This window comes from Balaenoptera physalus, assembly GCF_965194825.1.
Source record: "Balaenoptera physalus genome assembly, chromosome: 1".
NCBI classification, from domain to species: domain Eukaryota; kingdom Metazoa; phylum Chordata; class Mammalia; order Artiodactyla; family Balaenopteridae; genus Balaenoptera; species Balaenoptera physalus.
Genome location: NC_138882.1, coordinates 78,817,605 through 78,845,195, shown reverse-complemented (window position 1 = coordinate 78,845,195; position 27,591 = coordinate 78,817,605). Strand labels below are relative to the sequence as shown.

The 27,591-nt window shown below is 43.6% G+C and overlaps 1 protein-coding gene and 1 long non-coding RNA gene across 4 annotated transcripts in view; both read left to right on the top strand.

Annotated features, from left to right (window-relative positions):
- LOC309639868 overlaps nucleotides 1-27,591 on the top strand; it is a 423,467-nt gene that overhangs the window by 272,897 nt on the left and 122,979 nt on the right. The gene's annotated exons all lie outside the window — the stretch shown is intronic.
- SLAMF7 (SLAM family member 7) lies at nucleotides 43-26,718 on the top strand. 3 transcript variants are annotated; one of them, XM_082413527.1, is made up of 7 exons: nucleotides 43-1,666; nucleotides 8,762-9,094; nucleotides 10,385-10,657; nucleotides 10,875-10,991; nucleotides 11,919-12,022; nucleotides 14,148-14,210; nucleotides 15,040-26,718. In XM_082413527.1, the coding sequence occupies exons 1-7, from the start codon at nucleotides 1,612-1,614 to the stop codon at nucleotides 15,109-15,111; spliced, it is 1,017 nt and encodes a 338-aa protein (XP_082269653.1). In that variant the 5' UTR covers nucleotides 43-1,611; the 3' UTR covers nucleotides 15,112-26,718. The 3 variants fall into 3 exon arrangements, with proteins under 3 accessions (XP_082269653.1, XP_082269652.1, XP_082269651.1); XM_082413526.1 differs by having other exon boundaries at nucleotides 15,037-26,718; XM_082413525.1 differs by lacking the exon at nucleotides 15,040-26,718 and having other exon boundaries at nucleotides 14,148-15,019.

The following is a 27,591-nucleotide window of genomic DNA, read 5'->3' as shown; positions in this document are numbered from 1 at the left end:
TAGGAAATGAAGGTGAAATCAAGACATCCTCATTGTGAAGGAAAACTAAAAGTATTTGCCACCAGCAGACCTACCCTAAAAGAATGGCTAAAGGAATATCTTGAAACAGAAAGAAAAAAGAAGGAAACTTGGAACATCAGGAATAAAGAAAGAGCAATGGAAAGAGTAAAAATATGGGTTAAATATCATGGACTATCCTTCTCCTCATTTCTTTCTTTTTATTGGCTGCACCAGGCGGCTTGCAGGATTTTAGTTCCCCCACCAGGGATTGAACCCAGGCCCTGGAAGTGCAAGTACTGAGTCCTAACCACTGGACCACCAGGGAATTCCCTATCCTTCTCCTCTTGAGTTTTCTAAGTTATATTTGACAATTGAAGCAAAAATTATAACATTACCTGATATGGTTCTCAATATGTGGAGAGGATATAGTTAAGATAAGTTATTAAGGAGTGATGGTAAAGGAATCTTGCAAGGGTAATGTTTCTACATGCTAGTTGAACTGGTAAAAAGCCAACATCAGTAAACCATAAGTTACGTATGTTTAATGTAATGCCTTGAGCAGCCATTTAAAAATCTATTCAAAGAGATACACTCAAGATACACTATAGATAAATCAAAATGGAATTATTTAAAAAATATTCAAGTAACCTACAGAATGCCCAGGAAAGTAAAACGGAGGAATAAAAAAACAGAAGAAACAAGAAGAAAACAAACAATAAAATGGCAGACTTAAGCCATAATATATCAATAATTACATTATATAAATCAATGGAACAGAATAGGTAGCCCAGAATATACCCACACAAGTATGATCAACTGCATTTTGACAGAGGTATAAAAGCAATTCAAAATAGACAACTAATGAAAACATACTGTATAGCACAGGGAACTCTACTTAATGCACTGTGGTAACCTAAATGGGAAGGAAATCCAAAAAAGAGGGAATATATGTATATGTATAGCTGATTCATTTTGCTGTACAGTAGGAACTAACACAACATTGTAAAGCAACTATACTCCAATAAAAATTAATTTTAAAATAAAAAGCAATTCAATATAGAAAGGACAGTCTTTTCAACAAATGGTGCTGGAACAATTGGACAACCATATATTATGGATATAAGGCTCTTGTGGATTAAATGTATTATGTATATGTTCTCCCACTACATGGCTTGCCTTTTTACTATTATAATGGTTTCTTTTGATTAAAAGAACTTCTTAATTTTGCTGTACTATACTCTAAGCCTTCATTTTCTCATCTGTAAACTAGGCATTATGGTAGTATTTCACTCACAGGGCTGCTATGAAGAATAAATTAAAAAATGCAGGTACTCCTGGTACTTAACAAAGCTCAATAGATATTATTATTATCCCCAGTGCCACCTTTTTGTTCTCCGTATAACCTTCTATTTCCTTCCATGTTCTCTATTCTGAACCTCTGAAAGGTCACATGGTATAACAGAAAAAGCTGGCCATATGGAGAAAATTGAGATGACTCATTCTCAATCTCATGACCCCACCTACTTAAAATCCCAGCAGGGGAAGAGATATAAGAGGGTGACTACAAGAGGGAAGTGGGTTCATTTTAGTGACTGACATCCAAAGAGCAATATGCTTGCTTCCCCAGCATGCTTCGCCTTCATCTTTCTCCTCTGCCAGCTCACAGGTGAGTCCAGCAAGATCCTCCTGTTTTACTGACTGCCTACCTCACCCTGCATGTAGCTCCAGACTCCTGGCTCCACTCTGGGCCTCTGGCTCAACTTAGGAGGCTCTGCTCCCTCATCTAATACTGCTTTTTATATCCTGTGGTCTCTGGCTCACAGAGGGCAGGAAGAGACTGGAGGGAGAGGAGAAGGAATGACTTTGGGAGTTGACTGTCCTTCTGACTGTCCCAGGGAAGGAAGGGCTGAAAGAAGTGGTGTTGGGTATCAGAAAAACCTGTGTCCTAATCTGGATTCTGCCATGAAATAGATGAAGAATGTCATCTTCCTCGGACCTCAGCCCTCCCTCATTTTGAGGGTAATTTTTAAAACAAAATGAGATGGTACAGGTGTATATTTATTTACTTAGAAATATATATTTAAAATAGTTTAATTTAAATATATTTATAACATTTATACATATACTTCTATGTTTTATATTTATGTAAATATAAATATGTATTATTTAGAAAAATATTTTAAATTATTATGCATTTAACAATCATACTGATGGCAGAGAACATTTGAATTTTCTCTCTTAACCCAAGTAACCCAATCAGTCTCTACTTAGAAAACCAACTCATAGGTAGGCACTTTATATTTAATGCCATGAAGGACTGAGGACTTTTCTATGCCTGTCACAGGTATTCTAGTCTTTCAAGATGTTACTATCTTCAGGGCTCTCAGAAAGGACCAGGAACCCCATAAGTTAGGAATATCTCTCTAGGCATCAAACTCATGGAGAACCACCATGAGGTCTCCCTCTGAGGATTTGGTGTGGCTGGTTCATTTATGTGTGCCCCAGGCCTGCCAGAAGAGACCTGCCCAAGCCCTCATAGTAAGTCAGGGCTCCCAATCCTTTCCTCCCTGCAACCTGGCCTCTTGAACTGTTCAGCATCAACAGACTCTCACCCTCCGTGAGTTCGTTAAAAGTTTGCAATTTTAGGAAGCACCTGGTCCTGGAACTGACCCTTACTTTAAAAACCACTCCCTGAACGGAAATGGTGATCAGAAGTGGAACTTGGGGATGGTGAAATGGGGGAGGACATGGCAGGACTTTTCAAAACCCAGGTGCCCACCTGAAACATGACCTGGGGCAGCAAGGTGCAAGTTGCAAGTGTGCACCCTGCTCCAGGAGGCTGTGATATACCTTCCGTGACTGAAAGAACAATCTGAGATTGTCGTAGAGCCTCCAGTGGGCAGGACTGTGAAAGCAGTGCTGGCCCTGGAGAAGAACTCCTGGGTTTGACTTAGTAGCTATATTATTGTGGATAAGTTTCTTAGCCTTTGAACCTCGGTCTTTACAAGTATGTAACAGAAAATGAAACTTAACTTGCAAATTATTGTGATGTTTTAAATAAGATATCAAATGCAAAACAATATAATAATAATCACCATTTATTAAGCTCCTGTTACGTCCAAGGCATTTTTCATACAATCTCCTCACAAGTCTATAAGATAGATATTATTATCCCCAAAATAGGCTCTGAGAGGTCAAGTGTCTTAGGCAAGATTACACAACTATTAAGAGGTAGAACAGAGACTGAGTTTCCAAAGCTAGTGCTCATTTCATCACACCAGACTAACGGCCTAATATTGTACCCTCAGAAAAAGTGCTCAATAAATGTGTATTTGAGATGAATCTTCCCCAGAGATTCCTTCCCTCTCCAGGTACATGAGGCCAAGGTAGGCACTGGAAATGCCCAAGAAGTGTAGGGAACTCCATTTCCAGGATGTGAATGCACCAAACAAAAATCACCCTGGCCAAATTCAGAGGGACCAAGGAAGAACTCTTGCCGCCTCAGTATTCTCATCTGGAAAATGGGCACAATTTTATGATGATTATAGGATACAGTAGGGTTGAGGAGACAGTTTATAAAAGGAAATCAGAAAAAGTGGGTGAGGAGGTATTGGGGAGGTGTTGAAAAAGACCAGAAAAGACAAACAAGAGGAGCATTTCGGAGATGAGTGAGGGGCAGAACAGTAGGAAACTTGAATATGAATGTTGCAGGTTAGAACTGGAGTGTTGGAAAAGGTAGTTGGTGAATTGGGAGGCTTGCCAGCCTCTGTTCTATGTACATCTTACATGGTACTGATTGTGAATGCCCTTTCCAAGTACATTAATTAAGGGGAATTTGGGTAAAGAGCAGTAATTTCCAAAGTCGTTTTTTTCTTTTTTAAGCAGTGGTTTCCTTTTATAAAAAGAAAACTTACACAGAAACAAACAACTCTGATGCATAGAATTGAAGCCTCCCTGATGGAGGGGGGAGTTCCATAGCCTCCACTCCATCCCTTACCCCCTTGACCTCCATCTAAGCTCCCAAGAAATACACTGAGGCACTGCCACAGACCTCAAAGGTAGCAGGGGCACAGCTTGGGAAACCCTGCCTTAGGAGCCCTTGTTACTAATCCTGACCTTCCACTCACTTGGCACACATCACTATAACCTTCAGAGCACCAGGCTCTTCATCTATAAAATAGGATTGGACTAAGTAGTCCCTAAAATTCCTCCTAGCTTTGAGATGCTCTGGTCCTTGGTTTCCATGGTGAGGGTGGCATGACACGCTGGTGCATTCTGATAGAGGCACCCAGTACTGGAAGAGGTGCTCGGGGACTGGGCTGGCAAGCAGGAGGTGGGCTTTACACACTCCGCTATGCCGAGGTCTTCCTCCTAGGTCACCATCCCTTGATTCTGGCTGTACTGATGGTGTCCCTTACTCCTAATTTGGCTCCCTCCCTCCACTCAACACATGAGCCTTGGGGGAACAGGTTAAGGGGAGGAGGTGACAGCCAAAAGGAAAGGCAGGTGGCAAAAGGGAAGAGCTGTTTTCCGTTCTTGTTATGAAGAGCATCTTAGGGCTGAATCTCCTGGTGCCAAAAATACCTGAGACTTGGCCAGGGCAGAAAGCAAAGGGTCTCCTGTTCCAGCTCCCTCAACCTCCAAAAGTAGGTTGGTGGGGATGCTTGCCGTAGGAATTATCTCCCTGAGTGGTGATTGGACTTATCTTTTGCTGTGAATTAGCCAGTGACTGATGTATAGGCGTTAGGGTCCAGACCACCTTCTAAGAAGCTTACCTTACTGAGAAGCCATCCAAAGAAGTTTTGGGAAATCTCACTTCTAGCTATTCTTGCAGAAATGAGACCAAAAAGTGGGAAGCTTTCTCAAAGCCTGTCCCTTATAACACTACTGCCTGTCGTTCCCTCTTGCTTCCCACCGTGTCTCAGACTGCTCTGTACTTCTCAAAATGTTTTCACATCTGTATTCACCCTTCATCCTTCCCTAAATCCTGGTGAATAAAGGTTATTCTTTTTCTCCTATGAGAGTTGAGAACACTGAAATTCAAAGTGGTAGTGGGAGGTAGCAGCGGAAAGAATGCAGGCCTCTAGAGGAGATGGGGGAACGCACTAGCTTCTCATGTCACATCTGCCACTTTCCAGTTTGGGGCCTTGGGAAAGTCACTCAGCATCTTGGAGCCCCAGTGTCTTCATCTATAAAGTGCAGCTTAACGTTTATCACATGGAGTTGACTTGAGGATCAAGAACGAGAATACCCATTAAACCAAGTATTCATTGCTGGAGTTATTATTACAGAGGAACCAGAATGGAACCCAGGTCTCCTGACCCCCAGTTAGGCCAGACCTCTAACTTTTTTACACTGCTGCATGTTGCCTGGGAGAAGAGGCCATCTCCACCCATCCCTGGATGAGACTCCAGACCCCATCACCAGGTGATCTGGAACCTAATGCCTGTAGATCAATGATCCTCTAACTCACAGCAAAATGGTATGTCCAGTCACCACCCAGGGGAATAGCTCCTCATGGGGAATATAAAGTGGAAAATGAAGTGACATTCATGGTGGAATTTCAGAGGGTAGGTGTGAGAAAGAGTTGAAGACTTCCTCAGGGAAGGGCTTTGAACTAGGATTTATGGGTCTTAAATAAGGTTTAGATGGACACAGAAAAGGATAAAACACCAATAAAAGCGTGAGTTAGGACATAAACTGGGGATAAGCTGAAGGAGGAGCCCTGACTGCTTGTCTGGTGGTAGTAAGTGGGTGGCAGTCCAAGGCTTCATATCTTCCCACAGCATCAACTTTTGCTGGCCTAGGAACAAAAGCCCTGGGCTTCTCTCAGATACAATCAACCTGGGACATGTGATTCCCCTGAACTAATTACTATGCAGAGGAAGGCTACCACTTGAGTTGAGTTACCAAACCATATGGCTGCTAAAAAATGAGGAAGGAGTGAAATGGATACAGAGGAGGCAAGTTACAACATTCACCACATTAATCCAGGTGGGAGGGTAGATGAGTCTCATGGGGCCCAATCCTCCCTGGCCTTGTAGATAGGTGCTAGTAGCTACTCATTCTCTAGGGCCTTCTGATCACACAGGTCATGTTACATCCCCCACCCCCATCATGTGTTCCCTAAGTACTGTCATTTCCCCTTTCACAGCACATGTTGTTACTTATTTAATGACTCTCTCCCAACTCCATGAGTGCAAGGATCATGACTATCTTGCTCCCCAGTTATACCCTCAGCTCCTACAGAGTGCCAGGCACAAGTATGGAACTAAACAAATTCTTGTTAAAGGAAGGAATGACTGAATGAGCAGAGCATGACCTACCTAGACATGGTAAAACCCTATAGGGTCACACACCACAGATGGAGAAGCCATCAGAGAAAGGGGAGCTTCAGTTCAGTCTTAGAAGCTGAGAAGAGAAGTGTCTTGTTTCTGGATCCCCTTTCACAGTCAACTGGGAAGAGGAAACAAAACTGGTTAGGACTTAACCAACCCAGCCCCCTAACGTCTGAGCTCACATTTAGGGAATGGCATGGAACTACTTTCTTCTTTTATGACTCTTCTCCTCACCCTGAAGATACAATAAAGATAGAACAATATCCTCCATCTAGGTTCATGTTGGCAATTTGCACTGTATTGTCCTCCAATTTCACTCTAACAAGGAACAATGCATTTGGAGATATTTTCTTATATCTCCACACAATTAACATTTCTTAAAATGTACCCTAGGAAGATAGCACCATGTTTACAAAGATGTGAAAAGAACAATTAATTATTCATGGCTTAAGTGCACGCACACATGCTAAAACACTAAAGCCACATCCTTACAATTTTGTCACCTCCTTGACATATACATGTCCCCCAAACCTCACATGCAAATTAAAATACTCAAAGATGCCCTAATCCAAGAATTGCACCTACTTGTGGGCAAGTGATATCCAATCTTTATTTGACTGCAAAATATTCACCCCTTCCATCTCATGGTTGAAGTAAAAGAATGAATACATTAATTGGTAAATCAAAAATTCAAATAAAACTGGTTTTGTCTATAACATTTACTGGAAATGTTTTGACACCCCATGAGATGATCAAAGAGAGAGTAATGAGAAACCATCCTCCCTTAGTATTAGAAAAGCAGGGAGGGCAGCTTTTTGGAAACTCAGCTTACTTAACAGGATGACTTGATAAAGGCTTGAGTGATCCAAAGTATATATGCATATATATAAATTATAGGGGACAAATGTTCGAAAACAGGAATCAGCTCCTAAAAGGAATTTACTCAGGAAGAGAAACCGGTACTTTTAGAGATAAATTTAGCAAAAAATTTGGTCAAGATCCAAGACCTGTTATCAAGGGGCTAGGTCAACATTTGGTAGCACCAGATTCCCTTAATCTGGGGGCACTGGTAGAGCAGCTTGTGCTTGAAGGAAGGTCACCAAAGGACTTGAATGGTAAATCGGGATTCCATGGGACCCCAGGGCTTCAGGTTTGACACCTGAGCCCTTGAGGGAACTGAAGAAGGGGACTAATGGAAAGGGCTGGAGCTGGCACAAATGCCAAGGGACCCTCAAATTGAGCCATAGTGGAAAGAGTCCAGGCTCCAGGGCTGCAGTGACACTGGGTTAAATCCTCAAATTATCAGCTGCTAGCTTTGTGCCCTTGGAAAAGTTACTTAGGTTTATTTGAATCTCAGGTTTGTTTTTTTTTTAATCAAATCCAGTTAACAAACTTTTGCTGTAAAGGGCCAAATACTAAAATTTTAAGCTTTGCAGGCAGTATGATCTCTGTCACAACTATCCAACTCAGCCTTTGTAGTGGAAAAGCAGCCATAGACAATGTGCAATGGAAAGAACATGGCTGTGTTCCAATAAAACTTTATTTTCAAAAACAGGGGGCAGGCCAGATTTGGCCCATGAGCTATTCATTAGGTTGCTGCTCAGTTGACCACTTCTGGAAGCTTTTCCAGCAGACATTCTTAACTGTTTTTCACCTGGAGCCACAAAATCAGTGATGGTTGTTTGCAAGTCATGCTTTCTGAGGTGAATTAAGATTGCAGTGAAACAGAAATTTGGGAGGCAGGGAGCAGTAAAGCCCTACTACAATTCCTGATAGTTCAGGGTAAACATCACAAGGTAGCCTGGGCATATTCCAGAGCTCCCAGTCACTCACCCTTTTCCTTTCCACTCAAGGAAGGATATTGGAATTCAAGTGAATGAGAACCTCATTTGGGGATGATCTTGAATTCACTCCCATCTACCATAAAATAGAAAGATAAATCATCCTCAAACTTCTAAGCTACCACTATCTTTAAAAACTTAGAGCTTGCCTCCCGGTGCCCTGGTTTGTGCTTGAGAACTTCTGCCCCAGGTCAGATAGACTGCTACCTTCTTCATCTGCAACACAATCAGCTCTCCCAGGAGCAATTTGGGAGTCCTAAATGGAGCTTGGACAGTAACCTTCCCACTTGTCACCCCACAGGAACTTGTCAAGGATGCAGCCGACGTCATGGTCTACCTCAGAGCTTGGTCTTTTCAGCCAGAGATCTCTGGGAATGGGGTGGGTTCGCCTGTAGTCACCCCTTTCAGGCAGAGAGTTCTGACCTCAGTGCCTTTGTGTGAGTGAGGTTCCAAAGGGTTTCCCAGGACTGGTTGGGTTAGACTGAGAGGGTTTCTTGGGACCTTTCCGGGACCTAAAGGGAGTGAGTAATTGGTGGCAAGGGCAGGAACTCAGGTTTATTTTATGGTTCTCTATTTCTGCAGGGCCAGCAGCCTCTGGAGTACTGAAGAAGCTAGTTGGTGCCCTTGGTGGGTCTGTGACTTTCCCACTGAATCTCTCAGTAGATCCAATTGACAGCATTATCTGGGTCTTCAACACAACCACTCTCGTCACCATACAGCCAAAGTTGGCAGACAAAAAAGCCGTTATCATAGTGACCCAATATCGTAACAAGGAAAGGGTGAATTTCCCACATGAAGGCTACTCCCTGAGGCTCAGCAAACTGAAGAAGAATGACTCAGGTGTCTACCGTGTGGAGATACACAGCTCAACCCTCCAGGATCCCCTCACCCAGGAGTATGAGCTGCGTGTCTATGGTGAGCAGAATCAGTTCCAAAGGTGGATGACTGCCTTCTTAAAATGGTGAACTCCATGATATTGGAGCTGTTCAAACAAAGGCTGGATAAACCCTTGGCAATAAAGTGGAAGAGGGAACTCGTGCGTGGATGAAGTAGATATAGTCAACCCTTGAAGTCCCCTCTTAGAGATTCTGTAAGAAGGATTGTGGTGCAGCAGATAGGCGTTATGAGAAGTGACAATCACGCAGGTCAAATGTTGGCTTCTCTACTTACTAGTTACATGGCCTTAGACAAGTTACTTGATCTCTTTGAAACTTCATTTCCATATCTGTAATGGGGAGTAAAGTGATACCTATCTTAGAAAGATTATCAGGTATAACTATCAATCACACCTCTTCCCCTGAATATTCTAACCAAATGAGAAATAGACACAAGAATTAGAAAGGAAGATAAAAATATCAGCTTTGTTTTTTCTGGTAAAGCTGGATAATAAAAATACTTTCTCCCAAGTCTAGACTTTGGTGCCTATTCAGGGAAAATGAACTTATGAAACAATTACTCAACCAGCTACAAGAATAGCTGCCTCTCTCACTGAGCTGCAATATCAGGGACACCAGGAGATGGGCCTGCAGGTTTGCTTGTAGGAGGTAGACCATGCACCTTAATCCAGATGTGTCCTCCATATAGATATAGTTGAAAAGAATGGAAGACATGCATTCTGCAGGCAAACTAGTGGGGTGGGGGGGTGGGGGGAGAGCAAACCACATTTACACAACAATCATAACAGCTCAAACATGTAAATAGAGAAATGTAGTTGAGGGATGTCAGACTCACCATCTCAGCAATGAAACAATTGCTCATCCTCTGAAAGAATGAGCACAAGGTAGAGAGGGGAACCAGAAGTGTTGCTCCAATACCTTTGTTCTCTCCTAGAGAGTAAAGTGAGTCTCTTCAAGGAAGCCTGAGGACAGGGGAATAGGGAGCCTCCAAAAAAGATAAAACTGATGAACATCTAAAATGCTTTTAACACAGTGCTTGCCATATGTCTGTGCTTAGTAAATGGCAGCTCATTCTTGTTGCACTGTAAATATTTCTATTACTATTGTTGTTGTTTTATGGCTGTGGGCAATCTGACCTAGATAGTTCTCTTCCCCAGATAAGAATCAGAATTCTGCTCTGAACTACTGTTTCCTCTCCACTCTGTAGCACACCAGGGAGATTCAGGTCCAAGGTTTACAAGAATAATGCAGAAAAAAGGAGGGCTATGGGCATAGTTTCCACACTTGGTTGTCTATTTCTCTTTTACAGAGCACCTGTCAAAGCCCAAAGTCATCATAGGTCTGCAGAACAATAAGAATGGCACATGTGTAACCAATCTGACATGTTCCATGGAACAGGGAGGAGAGGATGTAACTTACAGCTGGAAGTCCCTGGGACAGGCGACCAATGAGTCTCATAGTGGCTCCATCCTCCCCATATCCTGGAGGCAGGAGAAAAGGGACATGACCTTCATCTGCATGGCCAGAAACCCCATCAGCAGCAATTCCTCAAACCCCATCTTTGCCTGGAACCTCTGTGAAGGTGACTGTCTCTCTTCTCTCTCCAGGAGCCACTGGTCTTAGGACCTATATCTTCTTCAGCTCCTGGTCCCCCATGGGAACAAGCCCTTTCTGAAAACTGGAAGCCCTGGGGAAGTCATCAGACTGGGAGGAAGGTTACAATTGCTCCAAAAGTTGGGTCATTTTCCCTAGCTGACTCTTCTCCTTGCCCTGTGCCTCCACCCATTCTCTCTTTAAAGGTGCTGCTGGTGGCCTGGCTACCTCTGTGATCCTCAAACTCCTGTTGTCACTCATCCTGCTCTGTTTCATTGCACTGGTGCTAATTATTTTGATCATACGAAGAGAAAGAAGAAAAGGTACAGCATTAACTATTTTTGTCTTCACCCTCAATCATGCATTTTCTCCCTCATTCATTCAACAGTATGTTGGATTGTGTGCCAAGCTTGGTGCTAGGCACTAAGGATGCAGAAATGAAGAAGCCATCATCTCTGCCCTAAAGGACAGCACCATCCATCTGTACTCCTTAGTTCTGGAGTGGAGAGAATACCTGAGCCCTTAACTTCTCTCCTAAGGCCAGGGTTCTCCTAGTTCCTTCTCCAGTGCCTGCCCTTCTCCTTCCCCCCAGAGGGACTTACTAGTGTATCCCTCCTGCTGACACAGGTCACACACTGCTGACTCTGCTCCCCTGACTGGGAGGCCATGGCCTCCAACTCTGAGGTCCACAAACCAGCACCGTCCGTTCAGCCCATCCCTGTCAGAGCCCCCAATCCATCCCTGTTCTCTCCATTGGATCAACTCCAGAGACTTCTCTCTACTCCCCACCTCAGTCTAGATACATTACTCCTGGAGAAGCCTTTCTCTGTCTTTCTCCAGGCTGTACCCCATGCTCTGTGTCCCTAAACCCTGCTGATTTGTCTTCTCGGGTTCCCACTGATACTGTCCACTCAGGGTATTGGGGAGGGACCTAAGCGCTGGTTGGGTATGAACTGCAGACTTTGAGATATTCTCTCCCTCCTGGAAACACTGTAAAAGCATTTCTGATCTCCTCTGCTTCCTCTTTTGGTTGCCTTTGTCCAGAAATTGGGAAGTGAAGTGATGAGGGTGACCAGTTCATCTTGGGGTTCCTGGGTTTAGCACTGAAAGTCTCATGTCCTGGAAAACCCTTGAGTTACAGGGAAATCAAGATGGTTGGCCACCCTAAGTGGGTCATCCAGATGGTGGGCCAATGAGGGTGGCCAGTGGAAGGAGGAGCCAGCTCTGATTCTCTCCCATCTTGGTTTCAGAGTTCATTGAAGAGAAGAAGGGACTGAACCTTCATCCAGAAACTCTTAACTACTCCCCCGCTTTTGAAGAGACCTCGGAGTATGACATAATCTCTTACTTTAATGTGAGTTCTTTCCCATCTTTCCTGGGGCCTGATTCTCCTCTCTGAGGCCCTCCTTGTTTTACTTGAGATTTTTTCATGGATTTGGGCAACATGGGAAATGAAAATGTATAACCCTTTAAACCCAATGTACCTGTGTCTCCCCCAAGTATTTATGGATTCTCTCTTGTGCAGGAACTGGTGGCCCCTGGAGCATCTGGTTCTGACCTAGCCAGTAACGTTCACACTGTGATCTACGGGATCACTCCTTCCCCTCCACTGTTCAAAATGGCCACTCAACAGACCCAATTCCTTTTGCATAGGATGGCGGGTAGAGAAATGTGCCTTTGACATGATGTTTGAGTTATGGTGTCAGAAAACTGGCTTTAGAGATGCCATTTCCTCTGAGGCAACTCAAGGAACCATCAGGAGGGGGCTCAGAGGGTCCATGGTGGCTCTGGGCCCTCACTCAAGGCTTCCCAAGTGTGGGTCGCCAAGCTGCAGTGAACGAACACAAGGTTAATTCAAAGAAAACTCTTTGAAAAGAAAATCTTAAGACTAAGGTTTAAAGAAATACAAATAACAAGAGACAATTTGGAGACAGGAACTACGTAGACAGCTTCAAAATGTCCACTGGCAAAAATCATTGCAGCCAAGGCTAGGCTTGCTCCTTAGGGGTGATAGTGTCCTTTCCACATTGGCCCACTTAATGAAGAAATAAAAGCACTTTGGAGCTTCAAAAATCTTAGTTTTGGGCTTCCCTGGTGGTGCAGTGGTTGAGAATCTGCCTGCCAATGCAGGGGACACGGGTTCGAGCCCTGGTCTGGGAAGATCCCACATGCCGCGGAGAAACTAGGCCCGTGAGCCACAACTACTGAGCCTGCGCGTCTGGGGCCTATGCTCCGCAACAAGAGAGGCCGCGATCGTGAGAGGCCCGCGCACCGCACCGCGATGAAGAGTGGCCCCCGCTTGCCGCAACTAGAGAAAGCCCTCGTACAGAAACGAAGACCCAACACAGCCAAAAATTAATTAATTAATTAATTAACTTAAAAAAAAAAATCTTAGTTTTACTCCAGTCTTCAGTGTCTCCTGATCAGGATGCATCTTCTTACACTTATTCACAACTTTTCCAAGAGGAGATATTATGTTTCCTCTTCGAAGTTGTTGGTGTCCTGAGAGCTCCTTCCTTCCTCACAGGGGCGACCTCTTTGTGCTTCACTCAGCCCGGCTTCTGTCAAAATTGATCACTTTATCACCATCCTCCCTCTTCCCCTGCTCAAGACACATTCCCTGGAGACCACAAGACTGTCCAGTGACTGTCCAGTGAAATAAATTTCACTGACCCAGGATATTTTTCTCCAGCCTGGAAGGAGCTTTTGTTATTGCTGTCGTTGTTTTGTTTTGTTTTGTCCCTTTAGTCATCATTTATGATTTGCTCCATAAGCTCTTTTGACTGATGGAAAAGTTTATTTCCAACATTGACAATATGATTTCAAATTATCCTTTAATCACCTTAGGAGGCTCATAGCTCATAGGACTTAATATATCTTATATATTTATTAAGTAATTTAAACAAGATACAGTTTTAAAATAATGCAATTTCTTCTTTTTTAAAATTTATTTATTTTTGGCTGCATTGGGTCCTCGTTGCTGTGCGTGGGCTTTCTCTAGTTGTGGTGAGCGGGGGCTACTCTTCATTGTGGTTTGCGGTCTTCTCGTTGTAGTGACTTCACTTGTTGCGGAGCACAGGTTCTAGGCACGTGGGCTTCAGTAGTTGCGGCTTATGGGCTCTAGAGCACAGGCTCAGTAATTGTGGTGCACTGGCTTAGTTGCTCCGTGGCATGTGGAATCTTCCCAGACCAGGGCTCAAACCCACGTCTCCTGCATTGGCAGGCAGATTCTTAACCACTGCACTACCAGGGAAGCCCACAATTTCTTCTTGAAAAATGTCATTAATAATTACAATAGCAGTCACTGACAAGAGCACTTCCCACTCCCCCATTCTGGCTCCAGAACCCTCTCTTCTCTCTCACCCTCTCCTCCCACCTCTGTTTTCCCTTCTCTGGATTCTGGTTGTCTCTTTGGCCTTGTCTATGTGACCCAGGGGGTTGGTGATGATTTCTTTTGTTTGTTTTTTGTTTTTTAACAGAGCACTATACCAGAGGAAAATGCAGTAAATACACTTTATTCCACTGTGAAAATACCCCCAAAGGTAAGAAGCTTTAGAGCTGAGTTTTATCTTAGCTGTCCCATCCTTCTTCTTTTTTCAAGTTTAGCTAGAATCTCTTGGGCCCCGGCGATCTCATTTTCCCTGTTACTAAAAGGCACACCAGGATACCCATTCTCTTTGCTTAAGGTTACACAAGTATGTGGGGAATAGAAGAGAATTGTGTTTTAGGAGTGAAAATGGGGGTAATGTGGAACAAATAGAGTAGGAGAGAGGTTCCAGGCGGGATCAATAGGGAAAATCAGCAGGATCCTGACTGAGGGCATGGGAAAAGTTCCATGGCTTAGACTGTGCCTGGGAGAAAGGGATGGCTGGGGAGACACCTCCGGCTTGTTTCTGAGCCACTAGCAAACTGGAGGCAGGAGAGTGTTCCTCTTCTTTTCCATGGTCTAGCTGTGTTACATGTGATTTGCAACTTCTCCCCAGTCAAGCTACTAACGTAGTAAGCTTTTAAAGCTTATTCCTTCACAGATCACGCTTGGCAGAAGCAGGGATACCTTCCTGTCTCCTCTCCCAACCACATCAGAAAAATGAGGATGGGTAAAGCAGTTTGCCTAGTAATAGGAAAGGTTGGTTTGGATAGATTATTAGAAGGAAAGTTGAGTTCATTAAGCATTCAACAAGATAAATGTGGGTTAGGCTTGAGGAGTAGTTTTTCTAAAGTCAAAATGATTAAACAATGGGAACAAGCATAGCGAGAGGTTTGGGTTGGGTACCCTTGGCAATGAAGAGTGTCTGGGATGGTGGGGTCTCCTGGGGGGGTCCATAGTTCTGCTCCTCTCCAGTATTCTGCATCCTTATGTCTGCCCAGCAGGTGGAGAAATCCCACTCACTGCCCACGTTGCCAGATACACCAAGGCAATTTACCCATGAGAATGTCATCTAAGCAGCCATGTGTTCCAAAGAAAATGGTCAAAAGAATTCACTGACTTGACCAAAAACATCAAGGAAGAATGAAGGACACTGACTTCCTTCCAGAATAAAGTATCCCTTAGGCTCCTTCAGACTTAAGAGTTCCTAATCCGGGAATTTCCTGGTGGTCCAGTGGTTAGGGCTCTGTGCTTTCACTGCTGAGGGCCGGGGTTCAATCCCTGGTTGGGGAACTAAAATCCCACAAGCAGTGTGGTGAGGCCAAAAAAAAAACAGAGAGAGTTCTTAATCCTACCCACTGCTGAGAAATCTCTTCAAATCCAGAATCCCTCCTGGAAATGTGATTGGGAATTTATCAGCCAACTCAAAGCAAGGGCTTAGAAGCATCTCTGTTGAAATGTAAATGCAGTTTCACACATTTGAATGACAGCTCCCATTCCAGGGTTTGGAGATGAGGAATATACCAAGGGTTTGGTTGCCAAGAGGGCAAGAACTTCGGAGCAGGCAGCTGATGTTCCCCGCAGAAGCAGAAGACAGCAGTCAGAAATGGATTTATTTACTGACTCATCAACGACGTGCCTGACACTGTGCTGAGCTTACTGTGATTTTCGTCAGATGTGCTCTCTGTTCTCCTGAAACTGACCCTTCATGAACTACTTCCGTGGGCAGTGGCAGCAGGCCTGACCACTGATTCCCAACACCCAGGGGAGTCAGGTGTGGATCCACGGGACTTGGGAGTCAAAGTGCATAAGGACAGAGAAGCCAAGTAGAAGACTCAGTTTGGCTGAGTGGAAACTCAGAAGTGTGATTGACCACTGCCCCAGCTTCATTTACACTTTTGTGCTGCAAGGGAGAAACCCAGGCCTTAGGCCTATGCAGGAGCCCATCTCAGTGGAAGAACTGCGCCTGAAGACATACCTTGAATCTATTTATAGGAGACTTGCAAACATTTAGAGTTGTTTAATTCATTCAATGAATATTTATTAGGAACCTCTGTTAGGTGAGTCTAGCAAATAAGACAGACATGATCCCTGCCCCTATAGAGCTCACCTTTTTAGTGAAATGAGAAACATGTGGAGGGAGAGGGTTGCTTTGGATGTCTTCCCGGACACACATCTTGAATGGAAATGTTGGAAAGGGATCTGAGGTCTCAGGTCTAGGGGTGTGAAGTGTTTCCTTTATTCAAGGGAAAACAACTTCTGGGGTACAGTGCCTCACAAGCAGTGCAGCACTCTTCCTGAGGGATTTTGGGCAAGAGTGAGTTTTATAGAGTTTTAGAAGAGGCAACTTAGAAACAGGGCATGATTGGCTAAGAGGTGGGGATTTCCCTATAAGTCCTAGTTTCTAGGGTAAGGTGAGCTATAGGGAAAGCTGAGTCGGAGGATTGTGACTGGTGGATGTTAGGTTCCTGGACAGGTGTTTCCCATAAGTGCAGGCTGACTTAGGCTTAGATTCGTGATGTGGGCTGGACCACTGGGGTAGCTGCCATTTTGTGGGTCCAAATATATGAATTATTAGAAATAAGGTGGAGAAATGTGTGTTAAAAGTTTGTGAAGGGAGAAGATATCTGCTCTGTGTGGAAAGGCCCACATGGGAGAAGAGCAAGGCCACTGGCTGACAGCCAAGCTGAGCTTCCAGCCAGCAGCCAGCACCAACTGCCAGCCATGAGAGGGAAGCCATTTTGTATATTGCATCATTCTTGGCACCTCAGCCAATACCACGTGAAGCAGAAGAACCAGCTAGGCAATCCAGAGAATAGTGAGAAATTTAAAAATTGTTGTTTTAAACCATGAGAGAGAGAGAGAGAGAATGAGGGGGGGGGGGTGAGGGAAGGAGGGAGGGAGAGAGATGGAGAGAGAAAGAGAGAGGAAATATCTAGAAAAAAAAACCTTCGGATATAAAATGGCCAATGTAAGAGATAATAAGCCTTCAAGAAAAAAACTAAAAGGGAGGGGACCAAGAGAACAGTCTGAGGCTGATTTGAGGGGAAACAAATATGAGTAGGAGGCAGTCCCCCAGCTCTGAGGAACCTGGAGGAGGGCCCAGCTGTCCTCCACGTGGAGCCATGCAGATGTAGATGAGAAAAAATAATTTTCCTCTGCCCTTCTGGGTTCTTGGCTGAGACCCCATAATAAAAAGATTAAGAGAAGAAAAACAAACACGTTTAATAACAAGTATTCCTCCTATATACATGTGAGATACCCAGGAAAACTGAATAAACCTTCCTGAAATGGCCTCTTCCATCACCATCTCCAGACAAAGGAAGACGGAGGAGGGGGCAGTTATGGGAGGTTATCAGGCAAAGCACAGTACCACATGGTTGTTAGGCAGTTTTAAATCACTGCTTTCTCCGTTGATGAGTTTTTAGAGATTTAGTCACCCCCCTCCTCCTGGTACAGAGAAGGAGACACCCTTGCAAATGGAGATTTCTCTTGTAAATGTAAATGTCTCTTACAAAAGGGTAACTTCTACTCATTTTCAGAGCTCTTCCTATGTCTGTTGTTTCTTAAAAGTAATCAGCGGGCTTCCCTGGTGGCGCAGTGGTTGAGAATCTGCCTGCTAATGCAGGGGACACGGGTTCGAGCCCTGGTCTGGGAAGATCCCACATGCCACGGAGCAACTGGGCCCGTGAGCCACAATTACTGAGCCTGCGCGTCTGGAGCCTGTGCTCCGCAACAAGAGAGGCCGCGATCGTGAGAGGTCCTCACACCGCGATGAAGAGTGGCCCCCGCTTGCTGCAACTGGAGAAAGCCCTCGCACGGAAACGAAGACTCAACACAGTCATAAATAAATAAATAAATAAATAAATAAAAGACCGTGAATTTCTAAAAAAAAAAAAAAAATCTTAAAAAAAAAAAAAGTAATCAGCATAAAATAATCCTTATGCCAAAGAGACATATTTTTGAAGTGACAAATTCTGCTCCCCTTCACAGATGTGTCCTTTCTGAGACACCACATCAAATAGAGTGTGATTCACATATAAATATTGTAAATGTCTGTATTTATTACTACAATTACTTTTTTAATAAAATAAGCATGTCTTGAGGAAGATTTTTTTTTCTAATTCTCACAAATTTTGGGGTGGGGTGGGGTGGGGTGGAGTGTAGCTATAGCAGCACTTGGAGGGGAGAGTGATCTACATTGCAGCCAGAAAGAAAAGCTACCAACTAAGTATATGTGTGACCCACATTGATGCCACCTCAACTGTGACACTGTACCACATCTTCATGGCCTAGGGTGAAGCCAGTGTGGCATTCATCATGGCACAAAATTTAAGGGAGCACCAAAACACTCAGCCATCAAGGTAAATAATATTTTTGTGCAATATTTAGAAAAATCAAAATTAATGCGAAAAATCCATTACGGGTGAAGGAGTGTTTCCCTTCTTTCCCCTCTTAGTTCTTTTGGCTAGCAATTAAAATGACATAAGGCAGATTAAGAGGAGAAAATCAAATTTATTACATGCACAGTAGGAATCCATATAAGTATGAAGAATTTCAAAGACAGCACGACAAGGTGAGGTGTGTATATATTCTGAACTAAAGAGAAGGAGGTAGGGGTCTGAAGTTTCAAGGGGAAGTAAGGTAACTCACAGGAAGATAAAAAGAGTTAATGTTTGATAAACAAATGTTTACTGGGCCATCAAAAGATAATGGGACACAGGACTTTGACCAAATGGGCTTTGCTAGGTTCTACCACTGTCTGCCACTCCTAATACTTTATATAGTTATCTATGGTGATAGCATCTTCCTGGACAGGCCTCCTATCTTAAAGTCTTTTAGGCAGTAAGGGGTAAGTTCAAGGTTCTTCCTAAGACACCAAGATTTGCAGCAGAGAAAAGGTTTATTCTTGAGGCAGCCAAGTGGAGAGACAGGAGAACAAATCTCAAATCCACCTCCCCAAAGGTGAGAGGCTAAGGTTATTTATGGGGTAAGAAAGCAGGGTGGTCTGAAGCATGGGGAATGTGGGAAAAGGTGACTGGAAATAAGAAAAAAAGACACAGACCTACTAGAGAATGGACTTGAGGATATGGGGAGGGGGAAGGGTAAGATGTGACAAAGTGAGAGAGTGGCATGGACATATATACACTACCAAACGTAAAATAGATAGCTAGTGGGAAGCAGCCGCATAGCACAGGGAGATCAGCTAGGTGCTTTGTGACCACCTAGAGGGGTGGGATAGGGAGGGTGGGAGGGAGGGAGATGCAAGAGGGAAGAGATATGGGAACATATGTATATGTATAACTGATTCACTTTGTTATAAAGCAGAAACTAACACACCATTGTAAAGCAATTATACTCCAATAAAGATGTTCAAATTAAAAAAAAAAAAAAGGTGAGGTAATCATCATTCTGCACACTGCAACTAAACTACAGGCTTCTTCATAGGATGCATATTCAGAAAACGCCTGCATGCATGTCCTGAGGGTGGAGTTTTAGACCCTCTGCTGTTAAAAGGTCACCAAGAGGACACTCATGCATGCCCAGTTGGAGGGCCAGAGGTCTTAACTGGCTCGAGCTCCAACTGAACATAGCTAACTCCAAATTCCTGAAAAACAATTAAGGCAAACATCTTGTCATTTAGGCTATATGACTCTTGGAGAACGTGAAAGTTTTTGTAAAAACTATTAAAGCAAGCTCGATCAGTGAAGGCAGGTTACAAGTTTAATGGATCTAACTCATGACTAACCTTGGTAATTTTCAGCTCAAAATAATCTGCATGCCAGAGTGGCACATCTTGGGGTGGTCTGTTCTCTGCCCCATCACTGTGATGGACAAAATATCAAAATTTTAAATAAAGAAGTGCCATGCCAAGTCAGATTGGAGACTGAAGGAAAAGGAAAAATTAGTAATACTGATTCTGTCCTTAGTCAAAATTTTGATACTTTGTTCTCTGAGCTGCGCTGTTCTCTCTCCTTCAGCCCAAAGCCAGGTTGGTTTTTAGGCAAGAGTGTGAGTCCCCCATTATTCTAAGTGGAAAAAAATACTAATTTACAGTATTCCCTACACTGAGATGACAACATCTCTGGGTGTTTGCCTGACTCCACTGGAGAAAATGTGTCATTGAGATTCCACTAGCATTTTGCACCCGCCTAAACCTCCCAGCAACAAGTGAGTCTTCTAAGACTCCCCTCTCTCCCCACACATCCCCGACCTGCAATCCCTTGCTAGGGACCAGTTACTTTCGTGTAAATTTTGTCCCATGGGTCCTCATATGACTCCTGTGGGACCAGCTCATCTGGGGTATGTATGTCCAGTTTACAGATGTTGAAACTGAAACCAAGACAAACTAGGAAACTTGCCTGAAGTTCCACACTTCAGTATGCAACCAAAGCTAGAACAAAAGCAGTGCCCTCTCCACCACCCATTATCTACTGCAGAGGAAGATAGGGATCAAAGCTTGAGAGGGATGGTCCCCCCTCTTCCCAACTGTAGGTGGAGGAAAGGACACAGCTTTGGAGACTGTCAGGGCTGGGGTTGAGGCCCTACTAGCAGAGTAACCCTCACCAAAGACTTGGGCTCCATGAGCTTCTAGTTTCTTATCTCTAAAACCCTTATAGGGCTTGCAATGTGGGCATTATATGAAACAAGTGCTTGGCCTGTAGTTGGAGATTCGCATATGGTACATGATGTTTAGGGTAAAAGACGGTACATAAAAAATGGTTAACTTCCCAAAAGTCAACACAGAATAAGGTAACAGAAACATTAAAGTGGAGATTCAGCCCTTAGAAGATAAGTATCTATTATAGGGGAGAAAAAATTTCCCTTTTTTACCATCTAGGTTCGTTGGCTGGTATAATAATTAGATTGATGGAAGACAGAGTAACAGGAGAAAAACAAATTCAATTTTATACATACAGGAGACCCATAAGAATATGAGACTCAAAGGCAGTCAGACAATTAAAGCCTATATACCATCCTGAGCTAATGAAAGAAATGTGGGTCTGGGACTTCAGAGGGGTAGAAGACAACTCACAGGAAGATGAGAAGAGCAAATGTTTGGTTAACAGATGTTTGCCCTGCCATGCAGATAAGTGACTCAGATGAAAAAGTTGTCTCTGGTAGTAGCTCTCTTTCTGGCACAGACCCCATTTCTAAATTCTTTTTGTCAGTTTAGGGGATGGTAAAAAGCTTTTTCTGAGTTGGTTCCGTCTTGATTGCCTTCAGCTCAAAATAATCCACCTGCCAAAGTGGCACATTTTGGGGTAGAATATTCTCTTGTTAATCTTTGATTAAGGGGAAGGTCTCAGTTATAGAACCTAGAAAGGTAGAGGGTGGAAGATTGTTTTTCTTCCCTTACAACATCACAAGTGAAAAAAGTAGAATGTAAATTTTAATATGCTGTATAATTAAAACTGCTTTTTAAAAACGCCTATGCAAAAAAATTGTTGTGAAAAAATTAATCAATAGTTGATCTAAGGAAGAAATGGAAAATTTTCTTTGAGCCAACCTGAGGATTATAACCTGGGAGACAGTCTTTCAGAAAGCTCTGAGGACTGTTCAGCCCCTTAGAGGCCGAGACACAGTTATATATGGTTTTCAGACAAACGGTTATAGTCAAATGATGGATTATTGACAGTTTACACAATCCAGCTTTATGCGTACAAAGCAAGTAGTGAGTCATGGGTCATGACCCCTTGCAAGATTAAGAAGGAAGGTTATCTCCTAAGGAGTTATGACCCTTTATGAGATTAAAAAGGAATGTTACCTCCTAAGGAGGTCTGGTTATTGCAGATGCACAATACACAGTAAGGGGGAGGGAGGAGGCCAAAATGGGCAAAGAAAAATTTTATGTTTAAATTTTTTTTTGTCTTGCCATAAAATATGAATTTATTTCATCAGAAGAGAAAAACATCAAAATATTAACACTGGTTTTTTGGGGGGTGGGTGATAGGTGGCATGGTTTTCTTCTACTTGTCTTCATTTGTCAAATGTTCTTTAATGAGAAAGCACGTATTACATAATAGAGTGGAAGAATTTTGTTTTATTTATTTAGTTAGTTAGTTTTGGCTGTGTTGGGTCTTTGTTGCTGCGCACGGGTTTTCTCTAGTTGCGGCGAGCCGGGGCTACTCTTCACTGCGGTGTGCGGGCTTCTCACTGCGGTGGCTTCTCTTGTTGCAGAGCACGGGCTCTGGGCATGCGGGCTTCAGTAGTTGTGGCACATGGGCACAGCAGTTGTGACTCGCGGGCTCTAGAGAGCAGGCTCAGTAGTTGTGGCGTACAGACTTAGTTGTTCCACGGCTTGTGCAGTCTTCCAGGACCAGGGCTCGGACCTGTGTCCCCTGCATTGGCAGGCAGATTCTTAACCACTGCACCACCAGGGAAGTTCAAGAGTGGAAGAAATTTTAAAAAACATTCCATGAGGAAAAACAAAGGTGTTGCCCACTGTGAGGGGCAAGGGAAAGTCTGAGACCCACATATTGGTGGTGAGGTGGAGGAGGATGGAAAGTGCCTCCTCTGAGTGAGGATGGGTGGGGAGAGGTGAGGAAGCCCCTCCACGATGATCAGAGGAAAAGGTTACAGAGAGGGCGGCTTGAGGTTGGAGGAGCTTCAAAAGGGGTGAAGATTAAGAGGGGGAGAATTGTAACTGCTAGCTTTCAAATGCATCCGTTCCCCCACCCCCTCTCTCCTCTGAGCCAGTTCAGAGGGTAAAACAATTAGAATTACTCTCCCCCTTCCTCTTTTTTTTTCCCACCAGTGATGAAGTTGGGCCCAGGGATACCAATAGATCTGGAGTCTGGACACTCAAGATCTTTCCCAAGGTCAGATGCAGAAGGAGACCTCACCTCAGGAGCTCAACCAGCAGGCAAAGGAAACCACCAGCTGGTTAGGTGAGAAGTCACATTTCACGTCAAGGTCCAACACTTGCAGCCCCCAGAGCTGTGTGGTTTGGGGCTTGTGAACTGTAAATACCGGGTTCTCAAATATAGAAATACAGAAAAGGAGTCTACCATTTTAGGCAGGTATTCATTTGTTCATGCATGCCTTCATTATTTACTCATTCAGCAGGGCTTAATGAACACCACTCAGTGCCAGGCACTGTGCTGAACACAGACTATAGCAGTGAGCCCAAAACAAAGGTCTCTGCCATCAGGGTACTTAACATTCTAATGAAAGAGGCTGTGATATTGTGATATAATAAAAAATATATGTTGGTCTTACACTTTCTTTGCACACAGTGCCAAAAACCCTTGAAATCTTCAAAGTGAAGTGATTTTTTTGATAATGAGATGACTGGTGGCAGGAGGTTCCTGGATAGCCTCAGGATGTTCCCTGGTTGCCAGGAAAACGAAGCATGTGATTAGAGGGTTGGAATTTCAGCCCCATCTTCCTCCAACTCCCCTACTTGCCCACCTCCAATCTCCAGGGATGGGAGAGGGGCTGGAGATAAAGTTGTGTCACCAGTGTTCAATGATTTAATCAATCATGTCTACATAATGAAGCCTCCAAAAAAAATCCCCAGCCAAGGGGGTAGAGAGCTTCCAGGGTGGTGAACACATGGAGGTTCTGGGAGAGTGGTGAGCCTGGAGAGGACATGGAAGCTTCACACTCCTTCCCACATAACTTTGCTCTGTCCATCTCTTCCATTAGTTTGCTCCTGAAATGTATCTTTTATAATAAACCAGTGATGAAATAAAAATTCACATTTTAAGGCAAGACAAGAAAAAATTAAACATAAAACTTTTTCTCTGCCCTTTGGCCTCCTCCCCCCCACCCCTAGTGTGTACTGTGCAGTGGCATTATGTGTTATGTGTTAATCAGACCTCACCAATGGCAGAAATACCTACTCAACCATAAAGATCAGTTTTTCTCCTTCTGGCACCAGCCATGTCACTCCTTAGAAGATAACATTATTGGACCCCTACCCTAAAAGAGCTTCAGAGTCAACCACAATTTTCGCCAGGCAACTTTTAACAACCTTGTGGCTTTTTGTCTTTGTAAGTCCCTGACTCTTTCTCTTCCCTGGGACATTCTTACACTCTCTCGGGGTTACCCAAATCTATGTCTCCTGAATTGCAATTCTTAAGACCCTAAATAAACTTTTTTTTTTTTTTTTTTTGGCTGTGCTGCATGGCATGTCCTGCAGTGGAAGTGTAGTCTTAATGACTGGACCACCAAGGAAGTCCCTTAAACTCTTTTCTTATTTTCAGGCTACTGCATTATTTTTTGGTTGACACTAGGCAGAACAAAAACCAAGGGATAAACTGGCTTAGAGCACCAGGGAACAAAAATAAAGGATTCTTAATTTAAAAATGAGAAAGAAAAGGAAAAGTCCATGTTCCCAAAGGTGGTTAATCACTAATCTGAATTACTTTTGCCACCCTGAAAACTGGGATGAGAGAAAGAGAGAGAGAAAGAACAGCTCTGAGTATTATATATCTCCTCCTGATCCTATAACCATGAGCAAGGAGCTTAGCTTCTCTGAATCTCAGTTTCCTTATCTAGAAAATATAGATAATAGTTTCTACCTCATAGGTCTGTAGTGAGATTAAAGGTTAAAGGTAATCATACAGGAAAATTGTTTAGCAGAGCATTTATTACATAATAATCATTCAACAAAAGTTACTTAGTATTAAGTAGGTCACTGCCTGATCATGCACATTCCATTTGGAACTGAACCTCTACCTTTAAGTATAAAGAATAATTGAAGACCTGAGAATAGCTGTTAATCAAATAATTAAAATATTGAAGCATGTCATAAGAGGTGGCAGACCAGTGTTCACAGATCAAGTGATGTACCTAACACTCTCCAGCAAACCCCTTGTTGTTTCCTTCATTGCTTGTTTTCTGGTCAAGTGCCTACTGGTCAAGCACTGGTCTGAGGCCCTGTCCAGCCCACACCCTCCATTCCTCACACCTTCCACATCACTGTGGCAGCCACAGGGCTCTGGAAGTCCCCACCAGAATGTAAGCCTCATAAGGGTGGGGAATTCTTGTCTGAAGACTTCTCTGTTCTGTCCCCAGAGCCTAGATCAAAGCCAAACTTCTCCTATTTAAACCTTACAGACAGAATTATGGAGCTGGAAGAGACTCTAAGGATCACTCAATTCAACCTCTTCATTTCACAGATGACAAACAAAAACAGAGAGAAAACGAGGAACCCTGGTCTGAAGTTCTGGGTGCAAGACCTCTGCATGCAGCACCCTCTGAGCAAGTGAAACTAGACTAAACACAAAGGAAAAGAAAAAAGCTGTTCTTCAAGTGACAATTCCACTTAGCAAAGTAGAACTCAGTGTGGGTGAATCTAAATTTTTCACACATACAGCAGTTGGTGAACCTGAGAGTACAGATTAGTATAATCCTCAAGGAGAGAAGATAATTTCAACACAGAGGGTAGTGGTGCAGAAGGAAGGTATTAGGTCACGATTAACCATCTACATTGCAAATATACAAGATGCATGGATATATCTTGTCAAGAAACAGATACCAAAGGACAGACACAGGAAGCTACCATTGTTTTGGAAATTTACCAAAAACTCACTTTCAGAGAAGTGGTATCTCCTCAAAAGTTCAAACAGAAGAGAATGCCAAAGTGCTGTGCCAAGTTAGCAGTTCACCTGCACCTGTTGTCAGCTGGTTGTATCATTACAAAGAAGTCACTGCTACTCCCAACATATCCCAAGATGAAATGATGTGAACCTGGAATTCCATCATGGTACTCCTTTCCTTGGTCCTGAAGCTTTGAACAACTTTTCTAACTGCTCTGTTCCTAATTCAGATTCTTCATCTGTAAACAATAAATTACTACATGCATTAAAAAAAATTAAAAAATAAAAAGGAGATTTGTTCAAGATGGCAGAGTAGAAGGACGTGCACTCACTTCCTCTTGTGAGAGCATGGTAATCACAACTAACTGCTGAACAATCATCAACAGAAAGACACTGGAACTCACAAAAAAATATATCCCACATCCAAAGACAAAGGAGAAACCACAGTGAGATGGTAGGAGGGGCACAATCACAATAAAATCAAATCCCATAATGGCTGGGTGGGTGACTCACAAACTGGAGATCACTTATACCACAGAAGTCCACCCACTGGAGTGAAGGTTCTGAGCCCCACATCAGGCTTCCCCTGGGGGTCTGGAAACAGGAAGAAGAATTCCTGGAGAATCAGACTTTGAAGGCTAGCGGGACATGATCGCAGGACTTTGACAGGACAGGAGGAAACAGAGATTCCACTGTTGGAGGGCACACACAAAGTAGTGTCTGCATTGGGTCACCAGGAGCAGTGACCCCATAGGAGACTGAAGCAGACCTACCTGCTAGTGTTGGAGGGTGTCCTGCAGAAGTGGGGGGTGGTTGTGGCTCACCGTGGGGACAAGGACACTGGCCGCAGAACTTCTGGGAAGTACTCCTTGGCGTGAGACCTCCCAGAGTCCACCATTAGCCCCACCAAAGAGCCCAGGTAGGCTCCATTGTTGGGTCGCCTCAGGCCAAACAACCAACAGGGAGGGAACACAGCCCCACCCATCAGCAGACAAGTGAATTAAAGTTTTACTGAGCTCTGCCCACCAGAGCAACAGCCAGCTCTACCCACCACCAGTCCCTCCCAACAGGAAGCTTGCTCAATCCTCTTAGATAGCCTCATTGACCAGAGGGCAGACAGCAGAATCAAGAAGAACTACAGGGCTTCCCTGGTGGCGCAGTGGTTGAGAATCTGCCTGCCAATGCGAGGGACACAGGTTCGAGCCCTGGTCTGGGAAGATCCCACATGCCACGGAGCAGCTGGGCCTGTGAGCCACAATTACTGAGCCTGCACGTCTGGAGCCTGTGCTCCGCAACAAGAGAGGCCGCGATAGTGAGAGGCCCACGCACCGCGATGAAGAGTGGCCCCCACTTGCCACAACTAGAGAAAGCCCTCGCACAGAAACAAAGACCCAACACAGCCATAAATAAATAAATAAATAAAATTAAAAAAAAAAAAGAAGAACTGAAGAACTACAATTCTGCAGCCTGTGAAAGGAAAACCACATTCACAGAAAGATAGACAAAATGAAAAGGCAGAGGACTGTGTACCAGATGAAGGAACAAGATAAAACCCCAGAAAAACAACTAAACGAAGTGGAGATAGGCAACCTTCCAGAAAAAGAATTCAGAATAATGATAGTGAAGATGATCCAGGACCTCGGAAAAAGAATGGAGGCAAAGATCAAAAAGATGCAAGAAATGTTTAACAAACACCTAGAAGAATTAAAGAACAAACACCTAGAAGAATTAAAGAACAAACAAACAGAGATGAACAATACAATAACTGAAATGAAAAATACACTAGAAGGAATCAACAGCAGAATAACTGAGGCAGAAGAACAGATAAGTGACCTGGAAGACAGAATGGTAGAATTCACTGCAGTGGAAAAGAATACAGAAAAAAGAATGAAAATAAATGACGACAGCCTAGGAAACCTCTGGGGCAACATTAAATGCAACAACATTCACATTATAGGGGTCCCAGAAGGAGAAGAGAGAGAGAAAGGACCAGAGAAAATATTTGAA

Coding starts and splice junctions, on each gene's coding strand:
- SLAMF7 (XM_082413525.1), top strand. CDS start 1,612: ATGCTTGCTTCCCCAGCATGCTTCGCCTTCATCTTTCTCCTCTGCCAG. Junction 10,658..10,874: donor TGCCTGGAACCTCTGTGAAG/GTGACTGTCTCT, acceptor CTCTCTTTAAAG/GTGCTGCTGGTGGCCTGGCT. Junction 10,992..11,918: donor ACGAAGAGAAAGAAGAAAAG/GTACAGCATTAA, acceptor TCTTGGTTTCAG/AGTTCATTGAAGAGAAGAAG.